Source organism: Thermothielavioides terrestris, chromosome 5 (genome assembly GCF_000226115.1).
Source record: "Thermothielavioides terrestris NRRL 8126 chromosome 5, complete sequence".
NCBI lineage: Eukaryota > Fungi > Ascomycota > Sordariomycetes > Sordariales > Chaetomiaceae > Thermothielavioides > Thermothielavioides terrestris.
The window spans coordinates 1,683,540-1,700,063 of record NC_016461.1 but is presented as its reverse complement, the minus strand read 5'-3'; the positions used below and the strand labels follow the sequence as shown (position 1 = coordinate 1,700,063).

Genomic DNA, 16,524 nt, shown 5'->3' with positions numbered 1-16,524 from the left:
GGCCAATTGTCGGCAATGTTTTTACAGCGTCAGTACCCCGCCAAGACCGCCAAGGGGTTTGCACTATCGCCACGGGTTAGCCACGGGTTAGTTCGCTGGGGGTACGGGGGGCGGCGCTAGCCCCCCGCTGGTTAGGGTGAGGGTTATAGTTAGGGTAAGGGTCAAGGTTAGGGTGAGGGTTAACTTCGTTTTCTTTTTTTTCGATTTGGTTGAGGTTTCGTAAAGTTGTTGCAACGAGTCTTTGCGATTGTTCGTTGTTGATGTTGCTCGAAGTCGTCGAGGCCCCGTCGCGGCCCTGCTTACCCCGTGGCGATTGTAAATACTTGTAAGCGGCAGTCTCCGAAATTAGTCTTGGCGGGACCTCTTTAGCCATAACCGACGCACATGCCTGCCCATGCACGACTTCCCCGCGCGACCCCAACCAACCCCAAGAGGAAAAAGCAAAGCTAGGGCGCCAAAGGTTGGCACTTTGTGGTTCGCTGAGCTGAGCCGCGTCGACCTCAACTGAAATCGCTGGTCATCCAAACAAACACTGCTCGGGAGGTCCTTGCAACTTAACATCATACCCTCTCCTGCTGTGTTTCTCTCTTCTGGGTGTTGAGCATCAACAACACCGACGACGGACATCTCCGCACCTGCATGCACGAGCTTGCAGCATCGCGCTCGGGCAGTTAGCTTTACTTAGACATTGTTTGCCTGTATGTTGGACCCCCAATCCCAAATGCGGAACTGGCGAAGCAAGGAGTGAGCGCCTACCGAAGAAAGGGCTGCACCGCCGCATGCTTGGCTCCTGTTGGGCACTCCCCTCAATGTCCCCTCACCTTACTGTGTGCAAACATCGTGGATGGCCTGCCGTCCTGTGTCTGGGGTTGGCAGAGCTCGATGCTAACTGCGAAAAAGTCTATCCATCTCGACAGCCCACGATGCCGGTCGACGAGGCGAAGCCAGCTGGGAGTACCTCCCCTGTTCCCAGGGGGGAGAAGCTCGAAGGTGTGTTTGCCATTCTGCCTTTGTGGCCTCGTTTCAGATCGCGCTACTAATAGCTGCATGCGCCGTCTCCCAAACAGCCCAGATCAAGAGCGCCGACATGGTATGACGGTACCATCGAGCCCAACGCGGCCGTTTTCGGCGCCCTGCGCAGCGCTAACACACCAACCCTCCCCTCCCAGACCGAGGACATGCAACAAGAGGCGATCGAAGTGGGTGCGTAGGAACCACAGGACGGCTGGTGCCTTCAGGCTGAGCCAAGGAGATCTGCCACTGACCTGTTATGTCCTCCAGCCCAGGATGCGATGGCAAGGTTCACCATCGAGAAGGTCAATACCACCTTTACCACATTTGACCTTCCCGGAACCGCCGAGATCCCATCTTTCTGTCCCAGTTTCCGGACGAGCGTGGCATGGCTGACTAGCTCTTCATTGACAGGATATTGCCCAGCACATCAAGAGAACGGTACGGCTGCTCCGGGAGCGGCGGGCGTTCGGCGTAACTTTCAACTAACGCAGAAACCCCCCACATCTAGTTCGATGAGAGGAAGGGCCCTACCTGGCACTGCATTGTGGGCCGCAACTTCGGCAGCTTCGTAACTCACGGTGCGGGAACGATGCTCCTTTCTTTCACCGATCTAGCGAACTAACCGCCGCTGCGGCGCAAACAGAAACGAAGCACTTTATCTACTTTTACCTCGGCCACTGCGCCATCCTGCTATTCAAGACCCAGTAGGGACGAGGCCTCCTCCGTTTTCTCTCCCGGCTGTGAAGCGAAGCCGTTCGCTTTATCCATGGCTTTGTCAACTCGTCAGTTCAGCGAGCGAGTGCACATACGGAAACGGACGGAGGATTGTCCCCATTGCGGGCGACCCGGGCCGGCCAGACAAAGGCAGTGACAACCGAAATAACCACGAGCTAAGGGAAACAAAGCATGGAGGAGGAAGGAGAAGACGAGGGAGGAGGCGGGAGAAGAGAATGAACTCCTGAGCGTGACGGGATGGATGGGAAGATTGCTTGTCAACGACAGACACAACAATCATATCCCACAACGAGCTTTCTATGCGCTGTAATATGTTGATGACGGGGCCGACGAGGACGTGTGGCAAACAACGTGCTCCCAACCTTTACCTCCTCAATCAGCGATTCGTGAAGGCCTCAGGCGCGCGGCCGTCATTTCGAGGCCCGTATCATTCCGCCTATTATATTAACCCCTTGCTCCAGCGACGCTCTGAAGAGGCGCAACAAGACGGGAGGCACAACACGCCGGATATTACAATCCTACAAGATGCATGAGCGGCCGGCCCGGTGCGGCGTCCCGTCTCTGCCGCAGGCATACGGGAGCGCATTTCTGCGGCTGAGACACTGCGTCGTCACGGCACGTGGCCGCCTTTTTCTCGCAGTCGGAGTCGACGGTTAATCAGGCAGTCAGTTGAAACCTTCTCCGACAGGAATGAAGACACCGCGCGGAGGACGCGTCGAAAATCTCGTAGATTTTTTTTCCGCTTTTGCGTTCCAGCATCCCGGTTAGCTCCCTTGCTAAGGTAGCTATCCTATCTCATGTGGGCTCGGGGAGGCGGTCGATCAACATGAATCCGCCTGTTGCTCCCGCCAGCTCTGGTATCATGCACTGAAGGTGCCGCAATCAGCTCATAGAAAATCCCCAAGCGCCAAACCGCTTTCCAAGAACGCCAATACCCGTGAGGCTGGTCTTTCCCTGATGAACGTGCCTGACCGTACCCTGACCCGTATCCCCAAAAAATGACGACGATGCAACCAACCATGAAACCTGGCTCGGTGGCCTGCGTAACTGTGCCCGCTGCTGCCAATATCCCATCTCATGCCCATCTCATGGTACTCTTCCGGAAATGCAGCCCAGAGTACCTCAGTTCGAGGACCGCCCTTCTGGAGACCTCCGAGCTGTAGCTCCCATATCAGTCGTTCAATCGAGGACGAGCATTCCAAAGACAAAGTTGCAGCCGAGACGGCGGGAGAGAAACACTTAAACGCGACCAGCTGCAGCTCTGCCAACCCCCCAATCTCTGTTTCAGCAGGCCTCGACTGCGGCGTAGATCTCCGTCTTCATCCGGCTCAGCCGTTCGTGCATGTCGAGCAGGTCCATCACCTTGCTGGGGTCCGGGTTGTCATGCTTCGAGATGTCGTGGTGGAGCTGCTCGTACCGCGCGTAGAACTGCTTGAACCGGGCCGCCATCTCGATGGTCTCCTGTGACGGCCGGGACCGCTTCGCCTTGTTCCCGGGTAGCGACTCGGTCGGCGGCCGCTTCCTTGCGATGCTGGCGCTTGTGCCGCTGTCCGTGTTGCTGCTAACGCTCCTCACCGTAGTCTCCCGTTCCTGTTCGCGGTCGCGAACCTTTGCGGGGGGGAGGCGGTCCTGCTCCATGTCCGACGCATTGGTGGGCGGAGACGAGGCAAGAGGGGATGACTTGACCGGAGACACGCTCTTCGGTTTGGGCGCTCCCACCCCTGAGCCGGTTCCTCGACCGTTATGGCTGGCATCGGAAGCCGTCCGTGCCTTACCGGATGAAGACCGTGCCGCCGGCGGCTTGACGACAGGTTTCGCACGTTTGCTGAGCGGAGTACCGGAACTAGAACTGTCGTCGTCGTCGGGATCTCGCGACCGCTTTATTGGGGGCTTGATCGGCTTCGCAATGACCTGGGCGCGGATCGTATCTCTCTCCCTTTCCTTCTCCTTCTCCTTCTCCTGTTCCTTTTCATTGTCCTTGTCCTTTTCCTTCTCTTTCTTGTCTTCCCGCGGGGGAGCTTTCGCAACGGCAGCGGCTTTTGGCTTTGCAGCGGGCGCCTCCTTTGTCTTTTCCGCTGGCTTTGGCTTCTCAGCCGCGCGCGCCGCGGGTTTGGAGGATGGAACAACGCCGGCTTTCGACTTCCCCAGCGACGTTGAGAGGGGCACCTCATCGTCAGAGGAACTCGAGTCCGTAACGAATTCCTTGGACAGGACTCGCCCGCCTTTTGCGCCCGCCCCTTTCGTGGCGGCCTTGGCGGGCATGGCCTTTGCGACCGGCTTTGCAGCTACCGCCGCCACCGGCTTCTTCGACGTAGACAGCATCCGCTTGGCTTGGGCTTCTGATGCTGACAGCTTCTTCTTCCCCGTGGACGCCTGCGAACTGGACCTGGACATAGACTCGCCCCCTTTGGCCAAGCTTCCCGAATCCGACTCCGCGCCGCTGGCGTCCGCAGTGCCGGCCCTCTGCTTCGGTGCCGGCGGCGGCGGACCCTTGGCGATGGCCGCTTGCAGCCGGCTTAGACAGATGCCCTTGCCGCGGTCCGCTTTGGGGAGGAGTTTTTGCCACAGCGGGTCCGACGTGCCCAGCCGACTGCGGTCGTACTGCTTGATGGCGTTGTTGATGGCCCTCTGACGGTCCTCCTTGCTGGCATAATTGTACTCAAAGACGTCTAACTCCTTCCAGAACATCTTCTTCAGAGCCCACTTTTGGGTGTCCTTGTCGAGGTCCGCCACTTTGTCGAGCACGGCGTTGAACTCTTCCTCGGTGCCCTCGTGCCACTTCGCCAAGAGCTCCTCACGGGATAGCTCCTGGACTGCCAGTTCGTGGAGTATCGGGAAGCGCTGCTGCTTCAGTCGCTCCTGCGCCGTGGGGCCGGATCCCGGGAACGACGGGGAGCCACTCGCACTTAAGGCTGGGCTGGGGGTTAATGATCGAGGCGAGGCACCTGCTTGGGGTTCTAGTAGTCTCTTTCCGGGCGGTTTCACTTTCCCAGTCCTGGAACTTGGCAAACCGGTGACAACCGTTGTACTAGAATCAGCATTAGTATCGGCCTGGTCAGCAAACACATGCCGAGGTCCATACGAGTTCTCCCGCTTATTCGCTGCCAGTATATCAAGTGAGCGCTCGAGCTGCGCTGTGGCGGGGTCCATTTTCGCTTGCGAGTCGGAATCCCTAGGAGATGCGGCCGAGCGAGCAAGGACTCTCTTAGCCGCAGATTCACTGCCCTTTGCCCCCGGGCCGGGCGCCTTCGGAGCTTTGGGCTTTGCTTTGAGCTTGGGAACTCGGAAGATGGACATCGTTGGGTTTGGGAGTTTGCTGACGGTCGACGGGGTTTCGGAGCTGGCCCAAAAGAGATCGTAGCCGGATGGATCAGGCGTCTTGGATATCCGTATCTCATGGTCGTCGAACAGGAATTTCTGTAGCAACAATGGTCAGGATATTGCTGTGCAGAACAGAAGACAGGCGGAGGCAAAAAACCAAGGAGGCGTAAAGGAGAGTATATTCTCGGGTCCTTGGCGACGGTTGTTCGAGTGCTGTTGTGCACTGCCGCCGAATTGAAGACAATGGCGGACAATAAAGGAAGGGGAGCAGGGGCTTCGACACTTACGGGGCTGCTTCCCAGAGACAATTGGATCTCCCCTCCACTCTGAACGCAGGCAATCATATCCTCAATGACACTCCCGCTGAGCGTGAGGGCGAATGCCTGCGCTGGAAGCTCGGCCATTGTTTTGGCCGAGTTCTCAAGCACGACACCGCCCTCGGGAATGTCGAGCACCATCTTGACGCCTTTTCAACCATGGACCTGCAACTGCTTCCCGCTCTCCTCCCGGGGCGTCCCTCGGGGTCCGCGCACGGTTGCTCCCTCTGCTTCTGCACTCTTTCTGTCTCCGGGCCGCAACTTTTGTGGATTCGAGAGGTAAGGTTCAGTTGTAGGGAGTGCGTCTGCGTCGGTGAGGGTCGTCTGCGAAGCGGGCAATCGGCGCTGGATAGCAGAATGCGCGTCGGAACAGAGTTGGTAGAGTACACGGAGGGGAGGGCAGAAGGCCGGTGCACGTAAAGAGCCAAGTAGTAGCGGTTTCCCAAGATATCACAGAGTCACGGCGCTTGATGTTTGGCCAAACTTGCACACGCAAGCCGTCGTATAGCGGTTGGCAGCAGCTTCCTAGCTCCGAGGGAGGCGGAACAGCGACGGCAGCCACGAGACACCATGTGCAGTAGAGCTCCTCTTCACTAAATCTCTCTTTCCTGTGACGAGTTCGGCAGGGTGTGTTCGGCAGAGCGGGAATGCAGAGAACGGAGGGTCGAGCGAGCAGGTGGGGGTTCGCAGTACGCAGGTGCAGCTGGGCGAATTCCTTTAGTTGCGCACCGGGGGGGGGGAGTCAGGTACTGCTACTAAAGTGGTGACGGCAAGGGCAGGGCGGCGCTGACGAGGGCTTCGGGGAAGGAAGCTGTATGTACAGAATTGGTGATGGAGGGCAATGAGAGTAACGAGAGACAGCCCTGAGAAAGCACAAACCGTGCTTGGGAAGGATCGAAACGAGGAGAAAGCACGAGGGAAGGACGCAGAGGCCAAAAGAGGCACCGAGGGTGAACAAGCAACGGATGGGACAGGGCGAAGCGGGTGGGTTGCACAACCAGTCCCCACGGGCGTGGTCCTTTCCAGGTTGGCATGGGCCAAATCTGTGTACACTACTTCCAGATGCAGTTACTGCGGTACTGTCGAAGTGTACTGTACCTTGCTGTCACCCACGAGGCCTGGCCGCCCCACCGGCCTTTGTTGGTGGTGTGTGTCCGATGAATACTCGCCCAGAAGGCTCGGGCGCATGTGGGTCCATCGACAGTACCTCCAGGTACGCACGACCCAGGGAGTGAGGTAGTGTACACTGCCTTGGGATGGAAGCGGCCTCTCGCCCGGCAGGGAGCAGGGATTGCGGGTGAGCAGCACATTGTGCATGGCGTAGTGTAACTATCCGATGCGGACCGTGATCCCCGGCAACGCCAGCAACGCCAGCAACGCCAGCAACCCAAAATGGCTGCAGGGCGCCCAACATCTTCCGTACACTTGGCGTGTGCTGTGTATGCTCGCCGAAACTTCACGTCATCATTCCAGGGATCTCTGGAGACGTTGATTTGGAAGGTGCAAGCTGGTCGCTGCTCAGCTCAACGCTCCGGTGGATATTATGACCTTCGCTTCCCGCATTGTGGAGCTCTGGGTTCGCCTCGTTGGGTTTCGGCCGGGAAGTCATTGGTCATGCTTGGGTCGCTGGGGCGATTGGTCATTGGTCTCACCAAGTAAAACTCAGGTACCTCCTAGCTCATAAGGAAGCGGATGGCAGCATTGTCCCCTCGTTCTAAGGAACCCTGAGCTCAGCCCCGAGGAGAAAGACCATTGTATCATTTTGATGTCGTCTTTCCCCTCCTCTCCTTCTCTCTGTCTGAGCCGTTGGCACCTGGTGGACCTGATCGCAGCGTGGCACTCCACTTCTTGGGTTAGCGGATTTGTTAGGTAACTTCCAGGTCTTCCAGGTTGATGTTATGGAACATAGCGCAGGGAGGGGGAGCTCTTGGCTCCATCCGCTTGGTCTTCCGTCTCTCATCCAATCCTCGTTCCAAATAAAATCACAGGCAAGCCTCCGTAACTATCCATGACTCGATGGTAGTTGATGGAAATGACGAATGATTTCGGCGGGCGGATAACTGCATCATAACGTTGTTCACGGTGCGGAATACGCACCGTCTGATATTTTCCTTATACACTACATGCAGTCCGTAATCCGTCCACAACTCTTTACCTACCTAGGTACCTGAGATAAGGCGGGTTGGTTAAGGCAACGAAAGCGCAAGCATCGCCGCTGCGATATCCCACGGCTAACACAGACTCCGAACGACGAGGAGGATAAAGCCCGTGCCCAAGCCACAGATGTGGAAGATTAGAAGAGTTCCGCCAGCGCCCACGTCCCAAGCAACGAAGTGAACGCTTCCCCAAGCAGTGCCTAGCATTTATGCATCGATATGTTAACTTTTTGCGTTTTCACTAACTAACGGGGCTCTTTCCTGAGTTCCACAGCCCCGGGTCAGCCGCCTTCTCGGGGATCTCCAGGCCGCGCCTGATTCCATTTTCCATAACTGCGACGAAGTTCACCCTTAGGACCTTCCTTGCGACCTACCATACGAGTGTCGAGATCGCAGTTAGGGAGGTTGCACGCACAGCAGCCACCAACCGAGATGCGGCTGTGCCGAAGGAGCCGGCGAACCGTCGAGGCCCCCGCGGCGGTGGGGGGAGTAAGCAGAGCCGGGGATACCGCCTCGATCCCAAACAGCCTCCTTCTCCTGCCTCAAGTACCTCAGCCACGGGGGCGCCAGCTTCGGGCACCGACCATACGGTGTATGCCAAACGGGATTGGCAAGGCGATGAAACGGGACTCTTTGTCTCTCCATCCAGCGGCGGTCCAAATCTCGCGACCGAAACACAAATGTCTTGGACACAACAAGCCGGTGTTCTGTGGCCCATGGCCCCCACTCCGTCAAGCAAGTCGCTTGGTCGTCCACTAGACCGGCCTGACTCAAGGCAGGGCAGGCATACGGGCCTGGCCGAAACTGATTACCATGCTGTTGAGCGGCACAGAACCGCAAACAGCAGCAGTGTCGTCACGTCGCACCGAAGGACAGCGCATGCCATGCCAACGTGAGAGGGGATTGGGAACGGCAGTGACACGGCATGCGTGTGGCATGTGAGGAGCGGGCGTGCCCGCGCAGAGCTTAAACTGGAATCCGTATCCTAGTATGGCGACGGCGGCAGGTCCCAATGTACGGAATACTGTATGTACTTACACTGTCATTGGTTGGCTTACTCATGGAAAGTTTCCTTCGACGCGGACATCGCTGACTGCTTGCTCAAAGGCCCGACTACTGTGTACATGGGCAAGTGTGCAACCGGGTTCACATCCAATAGTACTGATTGGTGCCTGGCGGGCACGGCGCGGTCTTGAGCGGTGGATCCGCCCGCATGCCCCCCTTCTTGGCTCAAAAGTCTCTCTTCGCCATGTCAAAAGCAGGCTGGGTCGCACAGTGGGCCAATGGGCCGTGGAATGGCGGTCCTGCTGGCTTTGCTTGGGTGAGCAAGACACCATCTCTCGGAGCCGGCAGGACAATGACACAGCAGTGCGCTGTCCAGCGACGAAAAGTTCAGTTTTCACCTGCTGCCGGGTAACACTACACCTTCAGGTACTGTCCCTCGGGTACCAGGGAAGCTTACCTGAGGTACGGTACCTTAGTTCCCCCCACAGCCGCCGCAGTCGCAGACCCGGAGCTGAACTCGCCGGCTCAGCTGCTCCACTATTGGCGCCTTTCTTCCGCTCAATTCAGTTCCAGGTTCTTTTGCCCCGTTCCTGTTCGCGACACATGGACCCTCAAGTTCGCTGAAAACTGATGAGAAAACGGGAACCGGCAGCCGCCAATCTGGCATCGGCCCTGTGTCCCGCTTCCTCTTTCATTCTCGTCCCGGGGCAGTCTCCGGGGCACTTCGTGTCTGCCCATATTCTACCCCCCTGGCGAGAGGTGCAGTTACAGACGGAGAATTCACGGAGTATTCCGTACCTCCCTCGGTATTCCGTACTGGGCGGGAACCGAGTACCTTACCTACCTATCTTGCCACGCAGCTGCGCAGCTGCGTTGACGTTGCATGGGAGCGGTTGCATGCGCAACCCCGCGCACGGTGAGGGAGGCAAACAACGTTGCTGTCGAGGGCAGTCCGGACAGTGTTGGCCAATTCATTTTTCCCAGACTGTGCTTTCGCACCTGGTGAGCTGAGGAAAGGAAGATCCTCTACCCGTTCATTGCCGTCGATTGCATCGAGGTGAATGAAAGGATTCACGAAACAAGCACCTCAGCCACGTCCTGTCAGCAGCATCCCTGTAAGCAGCCTACTGCGGTACACGATACCGAGTTCTCTCCCGAGCGACGTCACCAGCGCTTCTTTTCGAACGATCTCTTGGCAGGCGAGGGACACCTTGCAGATAGCATGCCTGCCATGAGATTCTGAGAAGTTGAGCAGAGTACCTTCGTACATCGACAGCAGCCGCAATAAATTTAGCCATCTGAGCCGGAGCAGCTAGGCCCGACCAAGTGCCTCGAGCGATTGAGGCGCTCATTCCTCCCTTACCTAACCAGGAGCGCCAAGTTGCTGGCGTGGATCTGCTAACGTTCACCGAATCCCGAGCAACTCACATTATAACCAATTGAGGGCCGCCCTTGCGGGCCATGAAGGGTCGCTTGCGCAAATACACGACTGTGACAGACGATGAAGATGCAGATGACACTACTGCGTACTATACTAGTAGATTCATCGGATGTCCTCTGCCGATGTTTCCATCCGCACGTGTTGCGCCCGCTTGTTCATTTTGTTCCCGGCCCTCATCACACAACCACGTCGCCCACCACCACAGCGCTTCACCCCACCTCTTCTCTCGCCTGAAAACACAATTACACTGCAACCCAATACAAATCCAAATTGCCTGGCTACTGTCGGCTTGAGTTTCCGCCCTCTCCCCTCGGGAGGTGCAATATATTCTCCCCCGGATTCGAACGGCGGCCCCTCAATGTACCTGAGGAACTACCCGTTTATGAAGTGGGGCCGTGCAACCTGCAACCATGCGCAGGCCACTTTCTTTCCCTACCAGGCCTAGCGCCACGCCAAAATGAGAAAGACAGCGATCCTCGGATGCACGAGCCCAGACCGTCTTTCGCCGGCCCGTGTCCACCTGGCGAAACCCCACGGTTCAACCCTCTCTGCCTGCAAATAATCACCGGCCAGTTTTTGAAACGAAGGACCAAAGGGCCAATTTCTCTGACGGCCGGGATCGAGCCAACCCGAGCCGGAGAGCGGGATCTGCGAGGGGAGCGGCTTGTCTGAGCATTCAACATGGTGTGGGTGGGGCGTGTTTTTTTGGCATGACAAACAGGCGTTCGCGCAGACAGATCGTTTCAGGGACGTGGTGAATAAAATCATAGCCGGTTGGCCGTCCTCGGGGACCAGCCGGCCTGGCTCTGACCGAAGCCAACCTGAGTGCATGTGCATCCCACTCCACAATAACTAGGTAGCGTAGCGTCCTTTAACTAGCGGAAGCACATGACAAGCGCGCCGCTCCGAGTGGCGGCATGCATTTGCGAGAGAGAGACACGGAGGTACGGATGCATGGAGGCACACAAGACACATGCAGATGCTTCGCTAAGTATCTACCCATCCACAATCCGGATTACACTGCTCCGTACTGTACTCGTTCAGTAAGTAGGTACCTACGCAGCAGGGTAGCATAGTGACACAACAGCCTTCCCATCCTGCCTCCTTTCGGCCATCGCCCTCCTTGGCGTGTCATGTCTGACTGTGTTGGGCGAAAGCGGACTGGCCGGGCAGAGCACACACAGCATGAGAGCGGGCGTGCCGCAAGCCTGAACAAATTCAAATCGGGCTTGGCGGGCCACCTCGTCATGGTGTGGCGGTGAAACAGCAGGGCCGGGTCACAAAACAGTCAGCCGTGCAGGTAGGTGCCTGACTGAGATCCCTTCTTGTTACTTGGGGGCGCAAGGCGGCCGGCTGACGCTCGTTTTCCCCGGACGCCTCACGATGAGACGGGGCGGAAGGCTTGCGGAATGGCTGCCTCCACCGGCCTGGACCTTGACAGTACACTAGGTTGGGTCATTGTACACTACAAACGGTGGAATGAAAGTGGGTGGATAAGAAATGAAGGTGGTTGTTGGCCCAAGCTGTTTTCGTCTATCACAACTTCGGCTGGTTTCACCCCAAGCTGTCCAGTAACACAAATGCTGTCGCATGTGACCTGGACGTGGAGGGAAGAAAGGAGAGACATCACCTGGCGCCCCATCTCATGTATCGTCAACATGAACTGATGGGTGTGGTTCAGCGACGAGAAGGTCTTTATAATCAAGCAAGTCATCAAGATCTTCTGGACTAAGCCTGCAGTTGTCAGCCCCTTGCTTGCCCCGTTCGTGAAGACACCACAAAGCTAGCTCAGCCAGTCACCGAGGTGGACGACCGGAGAAAGGCCAACACAGCCGAGCAGAGATTCTAGTCCCTTACACCGTACTGCCCCTTTCAGACCATATATAGGAGACTGGTGGGCCTGTGATCCTAAACAGCTCACATTCCACCTCATCCAAGGCAAGCCACAATGGCATGTTTCGTAGCGTCGTCCGGGTTGGGTTAAATCAGTGAGTCATTTGATGAGGGGAGATGGAGGAAGGAGAGCAGGCAAATCAGGGAAACAGCCAAGTGCAGCAGAATGTAGAGGACGAAGGAAAATGGAAGCATGAACAGTACGGAGGACGGACCGAGAAGAAAGAACCAGTACGAAGTACGGAGAAGGAAGACGGGAAACCACTCAGATCCAACCTCAAGTCCGCTCTCGGAAGCTCATTGATGCCATCACCGGACAGTCACAGTGATAGGATGGAGAAGAGGGAGAGAAGACCAAGCAAACCACAAGCTGCCATCCACATACAAGCCGATGACCTCCTCTCTGTGCAAAAGAATTCTTGTAAACAAACACCGTTGCTATGCTGCCTTGCAATCCGCTTGGCTTCCCATCACGCTTGATATCAACAACAACGGAGTCTCGAGGGACGAACTGAGCGAACCAAACCCCGCCGTCTATCACTTGAGACACCTCAGATACGCAGCAGAGCGGAAACACAACGAAGCAGCAAGCGGGCGGGCGTTTGCTTCCCACAGATCACTACGACAGAGGCCACGATGATGAAGGGGGGAAGAAGCAGAAATGGCAACTCAGAGTCAAACTGCTTGTGATCGGGCACGATGAGTCAAGCAAACTCAGCTCAGTTCCGCCCTCCAGCGCATTTCCAGCGCATATATCATCCCACAGGACATACATCAGCTCCACGCCTGTCCTGCCAGCTTCCAAACCCAAAAGACGCCGACATGGACCTGCGTGGTTACGGTCTTCCCTTCCACACTGGTTACACCTCGTATTCGCCTGAGCGCTCCGCTGGCATACAACCCGACTTGAGAGATCCCTACGGGCACGAGCGGGACTATTCTCTCTGCAACCTCAGCTTGTCCGAGGACCAAGCTCCGGAGAGGATGCCCCGCTGGACCAGCTCGCCAAAGAAACACACCTCCCGCGGAAGTGACCGCGACACTGGGGACAAGTACCGCGAATCCGAAAAGCTCTTGGCCAGCCCTAGGAACCAGAATCCTGGCATCGACATTGCGCTGCGCAACCTTGACCACGAGGCGGGCGCCTCCCTGAGAGTGTTCCGGGCGTTTGTGCAGTGCTTCGAGCGCGAGATTGAATCGCTCCAAGACTGGGCCGAGGACTACACGCTTGACACGGTCTGGAGGAACAAGATCAGGAACATCTGTCGCGACAGGGGCGAGAGGGAGAAGTTTAGAGCCGCGGCGTCGCGGATAGCAAGTTGCAGGGAAGCCGTCAAAGAAGCCGTTAAGAATGCCAAGGCTCTCAGGGAGGTGTGGGATGACAAATTTAAGCTCGAAAGGCAGGTCCGCACAGCTAAGAAAGCGCTTCTGAACTCCGAGTGGGTCATCAATCTCGCGGAAAGAGCAGCGAGCGAGCGTTTGGCTTGCAAGCAACTGGTGATCGAGCTGGGGGAGATGAGGTGTCTGCTGGAACCAAGCAAGCACCCGTGGATTTGTAAGTCCAATCCGACCGGATGAGCATCCTGCGGGCCCTAGTTGAAGGCATTGCTGACCTATGATGTAGACGGGGAAGACAGGACCGAGCAAGAACATAGTGTCGCAAAAAAGTCCAGAGGCACGGCAAGAAGGAGCGATGACGGGGTGTCTAACGGTGGTGAACTCGGTGCAGTCAACGACAGTGGCAGAAGAGATGAGCAGGACGAGATGAATCGCTCTTTCGATAACCCGTCAGATCGGTGCCGCGAGGATTCAGGCGATAACCAGGGTGCGCAGGAGTGGTAGTGGAAGTGGCGCTGTCGGACTCGCGGGGCAGCATTGATCTGGCCGGGAGTGGATGGGGAAAGGAGAACCGAAGCAACAGCTCGTTAGTAGTATCCTTCACTCCGGGAGGAGGCAGAAGCCACTTCTTACCTGAGCGAAAAAAAATTTGGTGAAGCCCCGTCCTCAACAGAATAATCGGAATCGAATTGTGTGATGCCCACCCCCAGAGGAGGCAGGACCGCACGCTGCGTATTGCACTCAAGTGTCTGGCCACAAGCTTCGTAACGGCTCTCCCAGAGGAACCGTGGGAGCTGCCACACGCCGAGGCACGAGGCAGCCCCAGGCCCTGCTTTTCTGATGCCAATTACAGACGCGATATCGCGCCAAGCCGTCACCGGCAGAGCCCGCAACCCGTCGGAACGCCCGAGGGCGCAGACGGACGAGCCAGAGAGTGAAGCCGATTCTCCGAATTTCTCATATGCCAATAGAAGGTGTTGAAAGCACTGCTTGCGCAGGCTCTCCGTTTGTAGCATAGAAACGCAGCGTTGAAGAGGACGAGGCTTCACGAGGAAAGGAAGGAAAGAAAGAGGAAGCGAAAGAAGCGTTGCGGCTGCAGATGGTTTTGTTTGGCCGTCAGAAAAATTGCGGCTCTGGGCCCTGGTGCGGTGGGGTTCCCGCCCTTTTGATTGGCTACAGGCAACGTTAGTTAAATCTCTGTGGGGCACTGGCCGCTGCTTCGCTGATTCGGTCAGGGTTCGGGAACAGAAACAACGACCCCTACTCCACTTCCGCCCAGCTCCCGACCGCCGCCGCATCGTGTCAACGACGAAAAAAAAAAGTGAGAAAAGGACGAGACCTGGGTGGGTCACCGCCGCCAGTTTGCACCTCCCGTCGTCGTGGAGGCTAAGTTACCGGGGGACAGGATGGAAGGAGGAGGCTAGACAGCTGATAATGGAACTAACTACTGGTGTCTGCGACGGCATCCCGTCGCCGGGATTCCACACGTGGAAAACGGCCAGACCCGACAGGCCCGTCAGCGAGAGAGGCATTTTGGTGTGTAGGATACGCAGGCTTCGATCCGCCTGGTCGGTCTTTTTCTTTCCCCTTTTCTTATGCATAATTTCCTACATTCTTCATCATTGCATTTTCGTCTGGCATTTTCGTCTGCCATCTTTGCTGTCGTGCTTCCTTGGTTTTTTTTGGGTCCTCAAGGAGGCCTTCCTTCGTTGTCGCTATTCATCCCTCATCCCCGACCCTGCCGACATGAGGGACCCTGATCTGCTCCCTCCACTCGAGGATCAGCTTCCCCTGCTTTGGCAGAAGCCTGCCTACAGCGTGCTTCTTGCGTCTCTCCAAAAGCTTCGTGTCAAGCCTCGAGTCTGGAGCCCGCTCGTTTCACGCGCGGGAAGTCCCGCAGAGGAGCAGGCCGCTGTAGCTTATGACCGTCAAGAGATCATCCAGTTTTTGTCCGGTATCATCAAGAGCAGCCTGGAATGGCTCGGCAGTGACGAGCAAGAAGTCATATGGGACGAGGCGAGCAAGCGCATGTCGGAGCGGTGTGGCCGGACAGGTATGTCTGCGCTGCAGGGCAAAGCCGCGGTTGTGTGGGCACCTCGAAAGAGCGAAGGGACTGACGCTGGCAGCAGCGATGGGAGAGATGACTCGGATCTGGGACTTTGAGAGTCAGGACTATGGCGCTTTCAGCCTGGAAATACGAGAGCCGCCTTTGACTGGAGACTCCCTCGGCCACAAGACGTGGGGCTCGTCGTATGCTCTCGCGCAACTCCTCCATGACTTCGCCGCTGGACCCCTTGCGCACCTGTTCCTGCCCGGTGTGATGTCGACGCCCGAAGAAGTTCTCGAATTGGGATCTGGCACGGGGCTTCTCGGACTGGCAGCCGCCTGTATCTGGAGAACAAGCGTTGTCCTCACTGATCTGCCCGGCATCGTCCCCAACTTAACGCACAATGCGAACATCAATCAGGAAGTCGTAGAAAGGCGAGGCGGCAGAGTGGAGGTCGCCCAATTGACTTGGGGTGGCAATGAGGACGAGACTGACCCCAGGTTCCAAACACTTCACCGCTATCAGGTTGGACGAGGGACCTCTGGCACAAAGCATCTGGAGCGCTTGCTAACACCGAAGATTAGCTCATTATTGTGGCTGACCCACTGTACGATGACGACCATCCTGCGCTTCTGACGAGCGCTATCGATGAGCAGCTTGCTCTCAGTGAACATGCACGTCTTCTTGTCATGGTGCCGCAGAGAGATAGTACCACCGAGCGTCTGCTCGGGACCTTGAAAGATGAACTGGCAAGGCGACGTAGCCCACTAATCTGCTTGGAGGAGAACGTCGTGGAAGGTCAGGACGACTGGGGCGACGAGCATGGTGATGGCGAGTCTGAAGCCGTCGGGTTCTGGTGGGGTATATTCCGGCGTTCACAACCGTCACACGCTTGAGCCATTCTTCAGATGACATCCGCGTCGGATCAGGATAATGATCATAATGATCAGCTCCGCACATTGCATAGACTTGCACATAGAGGGACTTAGACTAGGACTAGACCCAGGCCAGAGGCATTGAATACTGGGTAGAGAGCGAAGCATACGGGGGAACACGGATGTTTGTTTTGGTTTTCCCGACGCAGGAATCTCGACGCCTACGGCCCCGTCGAAGCTCGTGTCCCCCCTTCCCCGGCCCCTCAGTTATGGCACCCTCACGACGGGATACCTAGGAGTGGAAGGCGTAACCGAAAAAATAGTCTTGGGCAAGCACGCTTCTGAGGCACACAACCGTGGCTGCCGGCAGCAGAAGCTACCT

At 57.0% G+C, this 16,524-nt stretch overlaps 4 protein-coding genes across 4 annotated transcripts; 3 read left to right on the top strand and 1 right to left on the bottom strand.

The window, feature by feature from the left end:
* Positions 1–433: 433 nt before the first annotated feature.
* On the top strand, positions 434–2,110 carry THITE_2069898 (uncharacterized protein). Its single transcript, XM_003656541.1, has 8 exons — positions 434–698; positions 901–990; positions 1,068–1,090; positions 1,170–1,203; positions 1,282–1,316; positions 1,426–1,452; positions 1,523–1,592; positions 1,658–2,110. Exons 2-8 carry the CDS (start codon positions 924–926, stop codon positions 1,720–1,722), a joined length of 321 nt encoding a protein of 106 aa, XP_003656589.1. The 5' UTR covers positions 434–698; positions 901–923; the 3' UTR covers positions 1,723–2,110.
* Positions 2,111–2,901: 791 nt separating this feature from the next.
* Positions 2,902–5,720, bottom strand: THITE_2121434 (uncharacterized protein). The gene is made up of 2 exons (XM_003656540.1): positions 5,358–5,720; positions 2,902–5,166 (listed from the first exon to the last, which is right to left on the bottom strand). Exons 1-2 carry the CDS (start codon positions 5,526–5,528, stop codon positions 3,034–3,036), a joined length of 2,304 nt encoding a protein of 767 aa, XP_003656588.1. The 5' UTR covers positions 5,529–5,720; the 3' UTR covers positions 2,902–3,033.
* A 6,751-nt stretch (positions 5,721–12,471) lies between these two features.
* On the top strand, positions 12,472–13,675 carry THITE_2121431 (uncharacterized protein). The gene is made up of 2 exons (XM_003656539.1): positions 12,472–13,411; positions 13,498–13,675. Exons 1-2 carry the CDS (start codon positions 12,705–12,707, stop codon positions 13,499–13,501), a joined length of 711 nt encoding a protein of 236 aa, XP_003656587.1. The 5' UTR covers positions 12,472–12,704; the 3' UTR covers positions 13,502–13,675.
* A 1,306-nt stretch (positions 13,676–14,981) lies between these two features.
* On the top strand, positions 14,982–16,343 carry THITE_2121426 (uncharacterized protein). The gene is made up of 2 exons (XM_003656538.1): positions 14,982–15,792; positions 15,852–16,343. The coding sequence occupies exons 1-2, from the start codon at positions 15,361–15,363 to the stop codon at positions 16,161–16,163; spliced, it is 744 nt and encodes a 247-aa protein (XP_003656586.1). The 5' UTR covers positions 14,982–15,360; the 3' UTR covers positions 16,164–16,343.
* Positions 16,344–16,524: the final 181 nt, after the last annotated feature.

Coding starts and splice junctions, on each gene's coding strand:
- THITE_2069898 (XM_003656541.1), top strand. CDS start 924: ATGCCGGTCGACGAGGCGAAGCCAGCTGGGAGTACCTCCCCTGTTCCC. Junction 1,091..1,169: donor AGATCAAGAGCGCCGACATG/GTATGACGGTAC, acceptor CTCCCCTCCCAG/ACCGAGGACATGCAACAAGA. Junction 1,593..1,657: donor CGGCAGCTTCGTAACTCACG/GTGCGGGAACGA, acceptor CGGCGCAAACAG/AAACGAAGCACTTTATCTAC.
- THITE_2121434 (XM_003656540.1), bottom strand. CDS start 5,528: ATGGTGCTCGACATTCCCGAGGGCGGTGTCGTGCTTGAGAACTCGGCC. Junction 5,167..5,357: donor TGTCTCTGGGAAGCAGCCCC/GTAAGTGTCGAA, acceptor TTGTTGCTACAG/AAATTCCTGTTCGACGACCA.
- THITE_2121431 (XM_003656539.1), top strand. CDS start 12,705: ATGGACCTGCGTGGTTACGGTCTTCCCTTCCACACTGGTTACACCTCG.
- THITE_2121426 (XM_003656538.1), top strand. CDS start 15,361: ATGACTCGGATCTGGGACTTTGAGAGTCAGGACTATGGCGCTTTCAGC. Junction 15,793..15,851: donor AAACACTTCACCGCTATCAG/GTTGGACGAGGG, acceptor ACCGAAGATTAG/CTCATTATTGTGGCTGACCC.